Source organism: Ctenocephalides felis, unplaced genomic scaffold (genome assembly GCF_003426905.1).
Source record: "Ctenocephalides felis isolate EL2017-DRISC unplaced genomic scaffold, ASM342690v1 CF-g0.4_SCAFFOLD_01886, whole genome shotgun sequence".
Lineage (NCBI taxonomy): Eukaryota > Metazoa > Arthropoda > Insecta > Siphonaptera > Pulicidae > Ctenocephalides > Ctenocephalides felis.
In genome coordinates, this window is record NW_020538040.1 from 93,254,051 (window position 1) to 93,269,065 (window position 15,015).

The following is a 15,015-nucleotide window of genomic DNA, read 5'->3' on the forward strand; positions in this document are numbered from 1 at the left end:
AATAATATTTTATTGATAATAATATAAACTTAACTATTTTCTTATAAATAATTTCCTATGATTTATAACTATGTCATTTCAATCTTTATCAGGAAAATTGATGACCTAAATCAAGTGGCGATTTTCTCTTCAATCTACGACGATAGTTTCTTGTTATTAATGACATTTTGGAGAACTAGAGAATTTGGATGACTGATGATCTCGTTTCTATATTTTTGTTATTACATCTTTTATGGTAGGTGTGTTTGTGTCGAGATGAATCAGCCAGTTCGGGATATATTTTGGTGCCCCCAAGGCAATTTTCAAAAATTTGTTCTGAAATTTTTGTATTATTTCTATATTAGTCTTATGCACACTACCCCATAATTGTATTTCATAGCACCAAATTGGTTTGAATAATGTTTTATATAAAAGCAGCTTATTGTATGGGCTAAGTTTGGATTTAGTTCCAAATAACCAGTAAAGCTTTTTTGTTTTTATCTCGAGCAGTTGCCTCTCTTTTATGTGGACTCGCCAATTAGGGTTTCTATCGAGGTATATGCCGGGATAACACTGTATATAACCTGAATCTGTTATTTCGTCAGAAATATTTATCAGCAGAATTGGAATAACAATTTATTTAATTTATCTTCTATAAAATAGCTTTTTTAACTAAATTTAATATTTTATTCACTATTTTTTATTGTTTACATTTTTGCCAGAGTAAAGCTTTGGTTGGTCATTTCTACCACACCCACGTGTGAGCTTTTATATAAAAACTGTTGAAACCAACTTAAAATTAACAATACATCTTTTAAAACAATTAAATAACATATAGGTACTTAAGAATTATATTCATGCCTTGTAAACTAAACAACAGTGCTCACGACCTCAAAAACTAAAAACGAAAGAAAATACTTTTGTTGTGGATTTTCAAACATTGCCGTTTGTCTCCAGATAGTAACGTTCTAAGACTTAAGGTGATGGCTGATTATACATCTTCTTCCCTTTACTTTCAACATTACATTACATCACATTATTGTTAAAAAATTCTTAACTTGAACCGTTTTTGAGATGTCGGTGGTGGACCTTTTTACCCGTGGTCTTTTTATTTTTTTCTAGTATTTCTATTTTTGTGGGCAATATTTCGTCTGTCAACATTTGCAGCCATCGATTGCAAATGCCGGCGTTTAACGTTGTTCCGCGTGTGCACTACCGGTTCCGTCCGACATGCGGATACTGTGTCACCCGGTTATTCGAATAATTCTCACTGCTCTACAAATAATCTTTTTTTAAAAATGAATAGTGATATAATGATATAATGCTAATCTGAAATATTTCGCTTAGATCAACGATTGGTTTTAAATTCAACTGACTATTATTCTTTTCACGATGAGAGTGTTTTCGTAACGGATCCGGCACAACAACATATTTTAAAATTTTTCAATTTAAACATTAAAAATTACTCTTCTAAAAAAACCAAAAATTTTGATAAAAAATGATAATTCTTAATTGTTTAACTCATAGTGATAAATATTGAAGCAAAGTTCGTCACAAAATTCATTAGAGATAGACCAACCGTTGGGTTACCTTTTGAAAAAAGCTCCATCTTTAATAAATATCATTACATCATGAACATTCTATAGATTTTTCAAATATAAAGAATATATTAAACAAATTTTTCTTCCCGAATATCAGTTATTGCTTGTTAGATACATGACCTATATTTTACATAGCGTTCTATTAATTTAAAACAAAAACACCGGCAATTAATACAAACAAATTACAACGCAAAATAAGTTATAAACGCAGTACAAACACTTGCGTTTGCAAGTTGCATAATTACAAATTACAACTATCTGCACAAATGATTAATATTAAAATTGTAGCAAATTAGAATCATTTTTTCGATTAATGACCGTGCTCATACCAGTAACCAGTTAAAAAATGATCTTTTTGCATAGTTTCACGTTTTTTGTGAGTTTTACGCCAACAATTTCAATTCAGAGAACACAGAATTTATTTCAATTAAATAACATAGATAAGTTGGTTGGGCGAAATCTCGAATCATAAAATCATTATATTCAATATTTATTTAAAACGTAAATTTTGCATTTGTAAAAAAGCCAACATTTACTCAAGTATAGGTGCTAATTGATTGTAACGGATGCCAGAAGCCATGTTTATGTATATCTCAAATTTTTATATTAAAGATATTGCTAGCATTGTTCGTCGAGAGGGAAATGTATTAATGTCGGCAACGTGAGAGCTATGAGCTTTCATTCCACTGATGTCAGGTAGTAGTGACATCGGTTTTCACTTGAAAATATAGATAGCAATATTTTTCCGAGTGAAAATTGTTGCATCAAATTAAAAATCATTATTATTAGAGAAATTCTTATAATAAAATTTATCAGAGATAGGCTAACCGTTGGGTTACACTCTAAAAAGGCCCCATCTTTGATAAAAATTTACAACTTAGTATATGCAACTTTTTGAACCACTAGCAAATTTTTACCATAAAATCAAATATAATATTTATATTAAGTTAGTCTTATTTAGTAATATTTTTTTTCAAAAATTTAAAATTTGTTTTACTTAAGTAAATAAATTGAAGAATTAAATTATCCGTTTTTAGATTTTGTTTCTCTAAATTTAAGAAATAACAAAACGTTTTTTTTTCACTTTTAAATTCTGCAAACTCGCATTATCTTTATATTGTAATTATGCCCTTTGCATAATTACAATATAAATTACCTTCCATTATGATTATGTGAAATTCATGTGTTCAGATAGAAATTTTTCTAATTTTTTTGGTAATTTACAAGTACTATTGAAGTAGATCATAACAAATCAAGAACAACAGTACAGTTTTTTGTAACACTTATCACAATGAGTAAAATTGTTTAAAGTAATTAACATCTCTAATGCGAACAAGAACGAAAATGCTTCTTATTCTCACTAAAATGTTTCAAATTATTTCCCGAAATTTAGTACTTTGTGTTCATTTATATTTAAATACTCTATTGCTATACGCACATATATTTTAGATTTTAATTCTATGTAAAAATATATAGCTACCGTTGCAAGCATGTATGAAACAAACAACTATTAAATTGTGTTTAGTAAATTTTCTAGAGCTTAGAACCAAAAACAACTACCAACGAAAAAGATTACTTTTAGTATGAATACTGATACATCTCCGTTTATCTCTTTTTAGCGACATCGCAAGAATTAAGATAATGGCTGGTTACACATCTCCTGTCGTTTACTTTTAAATAGGATCATTAAAAATAATATTACTTAGCTTGTTTTTATATAATGATGGTGGATCTTTAAGCCCCGCTTTACCCAATATTAGAAATATAAAGTGAGTAATACCTTGAGATGTATTGAAAAAATCATTAGCTTCAGTATATTTTTCATAACATATCCATTCAAGCTTAAAATGCTTTTTATGTCTTGAAGCGTAACTCCATTGCAATGACCAATGACCAACACCATACGGTCTGAAAGGTTTCAGATATTTTCTCGTTGTCAGATAATTATCACTAAAAACATAGACTTATCTTTTTGACAAAATATGCCGAAATAGATGTAATAAAAAATATTTATTTTTGGTCACACCCTGGGGTTGTTAAATGGTACATTAGTTCCTATGAGCACGAACACCAATAATAGTGTTAATGTTTTGGATGCAGACAGATGCATGTGAAAAAAATCTAGTTCTATTAAATTAAAACAGTTTCGTTCTATATTCGCGAGATGTAGTCGGATATTTCATGCCAGTAATATATGCTATAATAAATTATTCTTATTCTTAAGGAAATGCGCTTTTGTTTCAGAAACGCTGGCGAATTGTAAGTCTTTTGTTCTCATTGTATTATATGGCACATAGGTATATTAGAAGCTGTTTCTGCTTCCCGATCATAAAATATCCACACAATGAATGTAGTATAAATTTAATTCATCGTAAACCGCGATTGATAGATTTATGTTACGCTTTAGTTTTTTTCTCTTCATTACGCGAAGCCAAGTGCGATTTTAAAAAACATTGTGTGAAGGCTTTTATTAGTGCACAACCACGTACCACTTAACGGTAATTTTTTTGTCATAAACTAAACGATGTTTTCATCGATTTAAAGAAAATTCAAATGTAATTAAATACTTGTTTCTATAACGGTAGTTTTTTTAGTAACTAGATTTGGTAACACTCAAACGACCATGAAACAAAAGACATACAACATGAATCGTTCTCATGGTCTACTGGCTAGAGATTATTTCTTAAAGAGGTACAACTTCTATCAATTATGTTTTTTCATTGTTTAATTAATACTTATTGTCATAAGCAATTTGATGGTACTGATGAGTGTTTCTAATTATACGGCAGTTATGCCTTTGTCACAAAATTCTTTCTATATATAATGTTTTCTATATTCCTTTTTTTTGGTTTTGCTAGTTTTTGTAGGAAAAATTGAATAGAAAAGTAATAGATATATGGATTGCTAAAGACAAAATCAAACTTGTTTATCTAATTTAATAAGCAAAGAAAGAAATTTTCCCGAAAAATTAGTTAATCAAATAGGTATCTGATTGTAGCATTCAAACAACGAATCTCAAAATATAAATTGAGAAAATTAATAAATTATAGTACTGATTTATATTGTTCAAAATTTGGTCAATATTTATTGGCTAACTATAATTTTTTTCTGAATATTGCTCTATCATATTATTATTTAAGAAAATTTTAATTTTTTTTAATTTGAAAATTTGCTTTATTTGACCTAAATGCATGCATTGACTTTTATATAAAGATACAAATTGTATATACACCTATTCTGGGAATATCATTATACTATCATAATATAATATTGTTTGCATATATATATATTTGTTTCAATTAATTTCTATAAGTATGAAAAGAGCTATTAAAAACATACTGTCATCATTATTTCCGAAAAGTTTCTTAATTGCAAAGTAATTTCAGTCGATTTAGTAAAATAAAGCGACTAACGCCACAGATGCTGAGCTCGCATATCATAATTAACCGTTCGTTTGATCACTATTTTTTTCGTATCATCTGATCGGATTTTTCGATAACTCCTTCGTGTGACATCCACGTTGAACACTCAGAAAGCCGTTAGCTAAAATCTTGTATAAGAATGAGCATTCTTCGAATTCCTGCCTTATATGTAACATTTACCAACATTTTAGTTATATATATATATATATATATATATAAATAAATTTAGAAATATGAACAAACAATACTCTTTCTGCACTAATTTATTAAATAATTTTATTTTTACAAATGTTTCGAGACTAGGTTTGTCTCATCATCAGTATATTATAATTTAAAAACCAAAATATGTATATAGCATATTATTAACTTCACTTTTTCACCTTCTTCCAGTAAATGAAATTTTTTGCGTATTTTCATTTTTCTGAACAATTCAATACAATACAATTATTTGATCCACAATTTCGCGTGCAAGGATCTACAGATTTGAATGGTTTGAAAAACATTTGAATCCTATTGAATAGAAAACGTGCTGATTAGTTTTTGGCAAAGACAGGTCCAGCCGTTTCGACGATACGAGGCAAAAAGTGCCAAGAATGGTAATTCAGTTTTTAAGGTAACGGGGCGCCCGATTGACAAATTGAAGAATTGATTAAATTTTTGGGAGGGCAGATCCAGCAGTTACGAACATACAAAGGAAAAGTAAAAAAAAAATCGGCGGTCAAATTGTGAATTTGACGTATGGACATCAAATTATCAGATGTTTTATAGTTAAGTACCAATTTTGTGAGATTTTTTTGGGGTTCTGTACCAAGATTAGTAATTCTTAAAGTTTACTTATGCGGTTCAAACAAATTTCAACATTTTCAGGAAAATAACACATGGGCTCATGCGGCATCTCTTGTGCACTTTCGTATAATATTTATTGATTTATTGATTTTTTTCTCCGAATACTTAATTCCGGTACGGAAAATTCCAGCCATGTTCCAGCAATTTGTCTTAAGGTACGATTTCATGCACCACTAGTTATATTTATAAAATTTTTCTAAGAAGTAACACACATTATATGAATTATATAATATTTTTCAAAACAATCAAGTGAGTGCTATCCAACGCGATTGTTTTCTTGCAGGCAAGATAGCCTCATCCTCTGATCATTTTCTTGTACTACCTAATTTTCCATGTTTTGGAAAAAAATGCGATTGTTTGCTTTCAGAAAAAAGATACTTTTTTATAATTCTTTATTACAAAATTTAAACAAATTTTGTGGTCATTTTTTTATTTAAAGGATCTTTGTTTAAGAAATATCACGAACTGTTCAGATAAGCCTAGACCTTTTTTCTATAAAATATCAAATGAGTTATCTTTTGACATTATTTCATCACATTTATTGATCAATTGCACGGCTATTTACTAAATTTACTAAATCTAATGTATTTACTAAATTAGATAGAGTTGGCTTTTCATAGTTTTTACTATATTTTTTTTGTTATTTTTTGCTTATTTGTCAATATGGCAATTTGTCATCATGTGCTTTAAATGTACCATAAGAGGGATGTCGAAATGTGTTATAGAACTATCGTGTTCTATGGGGGTTATCTGTAGGTAACATATATTCGTGGTTTTAAATGAAATGTGTACTATTTTAGAATTATCTAACCGCTATATTTAATCAAATATTGAATTTTGTGCTAGAATATATGCACTGCGCAATTTCACATAATTTTAAAATTCTCTGAAAATTTCATAAAGCTTAAGGAGCTTCCCCGTATTCAAATTTCGCCAAGTCGTTTTTTTTAATAAAAAATAGCTATTAGTTGTCAATATATGTCCGGGAAACAACGACAGTAAGTCTTCGGCTTTAAAACTTACATATACCATTAAATAAGTCGTGAGTTGTACGGGGCGTCGGTCGTTGGCGATACATTGATTTCGGTGAGCTAACGGTAACCGCATACCACGCGGAGTTGATAGTTAGTCGCTGATGCCCCCATGCGACGACAGGTGCGGTTTCATCTTAAGGCGCTATACTCGCGAACCACAAAAATCGCATAAACCAATGTTGACAGTATAAAACTTTAATGCGTCATCAAAAGACCAAAAAACGTTATATAGATTGACTATATAATATATAGATCGACGATAGCGCGAGCCATCAAGTTCATTGTTAAAGGAAAATAAAGAAATATTATAAAGAAATCGAAGACGAAAAAGATTGAAGAGATATTTAAAGATATTTTAAATATAATAAATATTATATTAATGTATAATGAAATAGACAAATGATATGTATATATAAAATATGAAAATTCTTTTCATAATCTCTAATACCAGGCACAAAAAACTATTTCACTAGTTCAGCAGCATAGCATCTTGCTTTAAGGCAAATTGCTGGAACTACCCGTTTCGTATTTAAAAATCTTGGTACGGAACCCAAAAAAAAATTACACAAAATGTGTACACATTCTTAAAATCTCTATAAAATATCTGATAATTTGATGTACATATGTCCAATAAACATTCTTGGCTGCCAAATGACATTTTTCCAATTTATATTTATTGAGAGTCCATAACCGCTGGGCCTGCCTTCCCAAAAATTTAATCAGTTCTTCATGTTATCAATACAAGTAAAATGTTCTTTGAATTATTAAAATCGGACGCTCCGTTTTCTTAAAAACTGAGATGCCATTTTTGGCACTTTTTGCCCCGTATCTTCGTAACGGCTAGACCTGCCCTCGCCAAAATCTATTCAGCACATCTTCTCAATAATACGAATCGAATGTTTCGAATGAATTAATCAAATCGGTATCGGTGTTCACGAAATTGTTGACGAAATTTTGTATCCGTACACACACATACATCCATTTTTACTAAGGTATGCCAAAATGTTCAAAAATCTTTGAAACGTAAAGATATATACAAATTTTTATTTTTGATTACGGGAAGTTAAAACAAATTAACACACAAATTGAAATAAATTTGACGAATGTTGGTCTAATTTAATCTCAATCAATATAATTTTTTCATATGCATAATTAGACTTAACCTCAAAATATGAAATTTGCATACGCATATGCTCAAATATAATATATTTATATTTCTATATGTAAATAAATATATTAATATTTGAACAGAATAGAAAAATCATTGATAAGTATTGAAAAAATATTACAGAATTGTGGGGATGAATTTTATTTTTTACGTAATCATCATAAATAATACTGTTTATTTCTTTTTATTGGACTTGCTTACTAACAGCGTTTAGGCTCCTACAATATTTTATTTTTATATTTCTTACTATCTTTATATATGTCTTCACAGCTGATTTCTTCATTTTTCATTTTACTTCGAAATCTGATTTTCACGAATTTTAATCTTGCATTTTTTTCACTTTTAATTTTTTATTCAAATACTACCCATTAGCTATATTTTTTAAATTCTAAGAAGTCAAGAACAGAATTCGATCCGAAGATCTGTGTCGTGTGGTCGGACACGCTACTGAGTAAGCTATGCCCGCCACTAAATAATACTAGAAAGATTATCTAATAATCAGATTGCAATCTGAGAAATAACATTTATTTTATTGTCAATACAATCCTTATATCAAAAAGAGATATAATACTAGTTCAAGTTGGTGATGGAGCTTTCACGAAGGCGTATTTTAGTTTTAAACTTTCAAATAGATAATGTTGAGGATGTGCTTAGCAATGTTATTTTTAACACTTGTACCTAGTATTTAAGGTTTTAAGTACCCAAACAATATAATTGAAATTAAATCAAGAAATAAGCATGTTCGTGCGCCGACGCTGCGTCCTTCGAAGGCTCCAATGTCAGATCGGCCCGCGAAGAATGCATCAAAGTTTCAGATCGAAAGGCGATAAAATGTTGATTTCAACTTTACATACTTGTAATGCACCTTGATGAGTAATTCTCTTGTAAGAATTAAACTCGACGAGTTCTCAGAAATTACGTGCCGAAATAAAATCCGTAGTTATTTGCGACAGTCGCCAGCGATACAAGAATGGGGACAGCTTGCTTGGAATAACAAAAAATGTTTTTTTCTTAAGATAATTAATCATTGTCTTATGATTTTTTTCATTACTCAATTTGGTGACATAAACTGAGATTTTATGTATAAAAAGATAGTTAATATGATACAGGTTAATAAGAAAGAAATAGATTAAAAATAATAGAGGCTGCTTTTAAAATTATACTGTAGATAATTTTGTATTGATCATATTCTGTAACTACTCATGCGTAGTCATAATAATAATAATACAATTTTCTAATAAATATTTAACTGTTTGTTAAATGTACACATATTACTACTATACTATATTATACTATACTATATTATACTATACTATACTAAAATAATAATATAGCTTGTAGTAATAATTTATTAAAATATTAATACGGATTATTTCTTACGGAAAATACTTATAAATCTTTATTTATTGCCCCTCTAAACTAATGCATATAACATAGGCATTTGACATTTACGCCTTTGCTGAAAACTACTGCGTTATTAAATGCTTAATTTATTTGTATTAAGTTTTAGACAGTAGCTGGACAACAGTTGGGATTTAGAGTTATACGAGCTCGTATGTTTAATGCTGACATTGAGTTATTGGAATTCATGAAGATTCTTGTACGACAGCGTTATGTGTCAACGATCTTATGAAGACGTGAAAAATACCACATTTAATTTTATTCCTACGCATTTATTTGCTATGCCAAATTAACACTCACTTGTAGACAATGGACTTTTATTTCGAATTATCATAAGAATAATTAAAAATTCAAAGCAAAATTAGACCATCGTTGTTTTTAATTTATATTATACATTTTTGAAAAACTAAATTTTTACCATATAACTGAAAAATTTTTCAGTGCTGCAATGTGAAAAGTATTTAAAGTATGCTCTAATAAGTCTCGCAAAATTCATGAACTTTCAAGCACTTACACATAGGGCGTTGTGATGATAGAGTAGGGCAGGGCGCAAAGGTTCAATTTTAATTTAAACAATTATATTGTGAAAACCAAACCAATTATATCACAAGATCACATATCAAACAAATAGCTATCTGACTATCTTCAGTAAAACTGCCAACTATATCATCATTGTAGAAATCTGAACTTTTGCTGTTTTTCAAATAGTTGTCCCTCTAATGTTAAAGGGATTTTACGAAATAAAAGCTAGCTTAACTATTTATTTGATTAATCTTTTGTAAAATTGCTTCCTTTAACTTAACTTATTTTTTTATATACTATTTTCTTTACACCTTTGCCAGGGTAAAGGTTCAATTGGTTCTTTTTTACCCACCCACGTGAAAGCTTTTATAAAGGTTATATAAAAAAACTATTGAATCTAACTTAGAATTAACAATAATTCTTATAAAATAACGTATACTTAAAATTTGTATTAGGGTCTCGTAAACTAAACAACAGTGCTCACAACTAAGAAAACTAAGAACAAAAGGAAATACTTTTGATATGGATTTGCAAACATTACCGTTATACTCCTGATAGCGACGTCGTAGGAATTAAGATGATGGCTGGTTATACATTCCTTCCCTCTACTTTTAAATATTGTTGATGGAAAATTCTGATCTTTACTTGTTTTTTAGATAACGGTGCGGACTTTTAAGCCCCGCTCTACCCTATATTTTATTATTTAAAAAGGCGCGATAAAATCTTGAAATTTGTATATAATATTTATTTCGAAAAGGGTTTGTATATAATATAAGAACATTATTCATGTATTTTCAAGATAAGTTTTTTTAATATTTCTCAGATTATTTTTGATTTATATTTTTTCTTTCGTAAAAGAGTTCTTCATATATTTAACTAATATACTTATCTTGTACGATTATTTTTTACCCTAGCTTACTTTTTTATTTTGGGGATTATAGAAAAGTATATTTAATCGTTTTTGTAAGCGTGTCTATGTCTGTGACTCAAATCACAAAATTGTTTGAAATATTCAAAAAGATTTATATTGAATATTCTTCTGACACTGGATTGCTATTACAAATTTCTATTTTTCTTGGTTCCAGGTCGATCAATGTCTCAGGCTGGTGGTAGTCAATGCGGCGGAACACCAGCGAGATTGTGCAAGACGCGTTACAATACGACGGCGCCTATGTACGGAGTCTCATTGACGTCAGGGCAGCCGGTCACCATTGTGCAGAAGTTCCCCGATCTGCTGCAGCAGGTTGTCTTCGAAGTCTGCGAGTGAGTACTACTGAAAATGCGAAAAAATTGATTATATCACCATAATGCGATTATTCACGGATATAAAGGAATGGATAAGAGTAAAATTTGTTTATTTTTCATAGGAAGTTATTATTTCAGTTGAATACACAATAAAAAATAATATATTTAATCATAATATAAATAAGTTTTTGTTGAAATTTAACACGGCGATAGAGTAAATGATCTCTACGAACAATCTAAAATATTAGGGGCCTACGAAAATTGGTTGAATTGTAAAAATTCATTAACGTTTGGAATAGTGGACTGTGCTTTTAAGACATACAAGCGCGTATTTGTGCACTATAATTAACTACATAATATAATTACAGATATTACAACTTTGTTTGAAAGTTATCAATTGATTAGTTTTTAGTGAAAGCGAAAACGTTATTTTCGAAATAAGCAGTTGACAATTTTATCTAAATATCTAAATCTCACTTCTTATTAAGTCGATTATTTAAACGTATAGGGTTTATGCAACTTTCCTTAAGGCAAAATGCCACTTACACACTTGTTCATATTATTTTCAGTCACGCGGAAGAAAATGCTAAATTAAACCTAAACTAAGTCCTTACGATGATTTCATAGAAATTGCAATTTCAAGGGTAATATCAAATCTTGTGTTTAAGAGATGTAATTACCAATATGTAATAAGTGTTTTTAGCATGACTAATATATTATTTATATACGCTAAAACTATTTTTAAATCTTTAAAAATATTATTTTTCAACGTCCCTTTAGATTTAGTAAATAACATATGATGTAAAGTTATTATTACTGTTCTGTAATTATATATGTCAATTTTCAAATCTAAAATTACTACCACTACCACTGAATAGCATTTTAAAATCTTACCAGGCATGTTTACACATTTGTCACCAAAATTATTGAATGACTTACCAGACAGATTGTAATTATATGGTAATAAAAAATCCAACGTAAGATACCCTTTTGAAAAAAAGATAAAAATATACGTAGGTGGAATTGGTGCGTGTAGCTAGTTATTACTTAAGCTGATTATCCAATACCGTATACTTTGTAGTATGCAATAGCAATTACATATTTTTACATTACGCACTGTCTTTAATAATCACTCACGTTTATGTGTTATTATAGCCCATCATCATTATCGTTTTATGTGCTTATTTATTAATTTTCTCGGCTAGATGGAAACCAATAAGAAACTAAAAACATGAAACTGGTCAGAACGATCATCAATAAGGTATGTGTGCATATGTGCATTTGGATTTTTCTCCGAGAGATAACTCGGAAACGCAATTGGTGATTTAAAAATTATTCAAATATTTTAGTATCTCATGGGTTTCTTATATATCACATTAGTTTTCAATAAGAATTTAAGACACACCTACAAGAAAAGTAGGCCTTCGAAATTAAAAACAAACTAGTAGTCCATGCCTTAAGACAAATTGCTAGAACTTACCGTAGCGTAATGAAATATTCGAAGAATTTTAAACGCTTTCAAATAGATTATTATAAATACTGTAACTTTTTACTGTAAAAGCATATGAATTGGACGACGATGTTTATTTAACTTAATTAATAGGATTTAAAATGAAGGACGTTGTCTAATATTTATAAGAATTATATTAGATATTATATTAGAATTGAAACGTTGAAATTAATTATTTTAAATATGTAAGTGATATTTAGAACTTTAACTCCAATTGGAATTAAAATCTAAATTATTTTCGATATCCAAAAGATTTTTTTTGGAAATTATTTTTTTTTAATTTTGAAATCATTTTTTTTTTGTTTTCACTAAAAACTAATAATTTCTTCACACTGTCAACACAAGCAAAATGTTTTTTGAATCTCTAACGATAGGAATCTATAGGTTTTTCGAATAATTCAAATCGGTTAATCGGTGCTCCGACGAAAACGTCGACGAAAAATTGTATCCATACATACTCACATACTACACACAAATCCATTTTTTTCTAAGGTATGCCAAATTGTCCAGAAACCTTTGAAACGTAAAGATATGCAAAAATTTTCACTATAACTTACCCTATACTACGACGGGAAGTTAATAGTAGACAAATTAAATAATAAACTAGTTGGTATTGGTATTTTGCTTTGATTCAAGTCATAAGGCTGTATTATTTTAGTAAGTTCTATAAGGCCATGATATATATCGCCAAAAAAGTTTCATTCTGTAGTATGAGCTTAAATGTGGACGAAAAGTTTAACACTTTTTTCCAAATTACAAAGAACCGGCTTTTCAGATTGTCGCACAAAACTAACAAACAATAGTCCTCATTGAAATACATCAAATGGATTTTAAATTTTTGAAATGGGTTCAGGCGTTTTTAAGCAAACGTCGATGAGAGGTCTAATTTTGACAAATGCCAAAAAAACGATACCAATTTGTGCAAACTTTGAAGAATTTTTAAAATTAAACTTCGCATAACACACGCATACTTTCTCAAATTTGGTCTCATTCGATTCAGAATGGCTTGAAACGCCGAGAGCACATAAAATTAGCGAATCGTTTTTTTTTATGAAAACATAAACTTCTCCTCCGGGAATTTAATATTTTTAATAAACAGCTCGAGTATCCTATTGAGTTAAAATTCAGTATTCAGAGTATTTAACCTTTTAACTTGTCACATGTGTAAAAATGAAACATTCGTACAAATTGTAATTTACAATATTACAATAGACTAAAGCGATGCATGTGATTTGCTTTCAGATCTTCCGAATGTGATGTCGTCCGCGGCGAATGCACGCAGACCTACGTGCCGTATTTGTTTCTGGTGATACCGCTCGGGCCGGTGACGCTGACCGGCCAGGACTACGTGCTGGTAGAGAGCGGATGCGTCTGCAAACCTAAGTACGCGACGAGCAATGCCATCGAACCCAACAATTTACCTTGAAAATAAACAAAAACGCTGGGCGTTTTCTCAAAACTTTGTACCATAATAATAAATGCTGTTGTGAGTTGCCTGCAATCTTTGGGATTGCAACATGATAGTGTTGCTCTCCCGATTCGCTCTCAATAAGATTAAACTTCTACAATCAAAACTAAGAGCGAAGATAGATGCAATAAAACGCTACTTTTATATTTCACATTCATATTCTTATTTATGAGAATGTATCGACGTAATGTAGCTAGCTTGAATCAAGTTTTGGTTGATTCAAGTCGATAATGTCCAACTACTATCACAGGCGCTGCTATTTTAAAATGTTGATGAAGCACGTATTTTTGTATTTTTATATTGGGACAAATATATCTTATAAATTAGAAATTAAATAAAAAATAAGTATTTATTTTGTGATTTAGTAAAAATATATTAATTGTTAGATAATTTCCGGATGTTAGCAGAAACCGCGACTAAACGTGATTTTTTGTGTAAGCCGATAATGCATTTTAAAATTTCAGAACATTTTGCATCAAAAATTTCATTTTTTTATTTTAATGTCTATTTAATAATTGGCTGGATATAATAAACATAACAAAATATTGTCAGAAAACATGAACTGGCATTTTACAATATAAATACATCTCATCGAATTATTACAGCAGCGCCATATTTGATATTCTCATAAATTGGTAGCACACATAAGGAATATACCCACACAATTAATGATCCGAATTTCTAAATATTTTGTAAATGACGTCTATAGACAATAGACAGAGTTGAACAAAGTTATTTTGAAGTTTAGATTACAAAAAACTTAGGAGTTTTATTATTAGAGTTATTTTATGTTATTTATACTTATATTTATTTTATAAC

At 29.4% G+C, this 15,015-nt stretch overlaps 1 protein-coding gene across 1 annotated transcript in view; it reads left to right on the forward strand.

Annotated features, from left to right (window-relative positions):
* LOC113377961 overlaps positions 1 to 14,853 on the forward strand; it is a 50,682-nt gene extending 35,829 nt beyond the window's left edge. Inside the window, exons 5-7 of the mRNA XM_026618434.1 lie at positions 380 to 389; positions 11,059 to 11,236; positions 13,971 to 14,853. Of these exons, the coding sequence (XP_026474219.1) occupies positions 380 to 389; positions 11,059 to 11,236; positions 13,971 to 14,154 (372 nt within the window). The 3' untranslated portion in view covers positions 14,155 to 14,853. The remainder of the gene's footprint in view (positions 1 to 379; positions 390 to 11,058; positions 11,237 to 13,970) is intronic.
* The last annotated feature ends 162 nt before the right edge of the window (positions 14,854 to 15,015 follow it).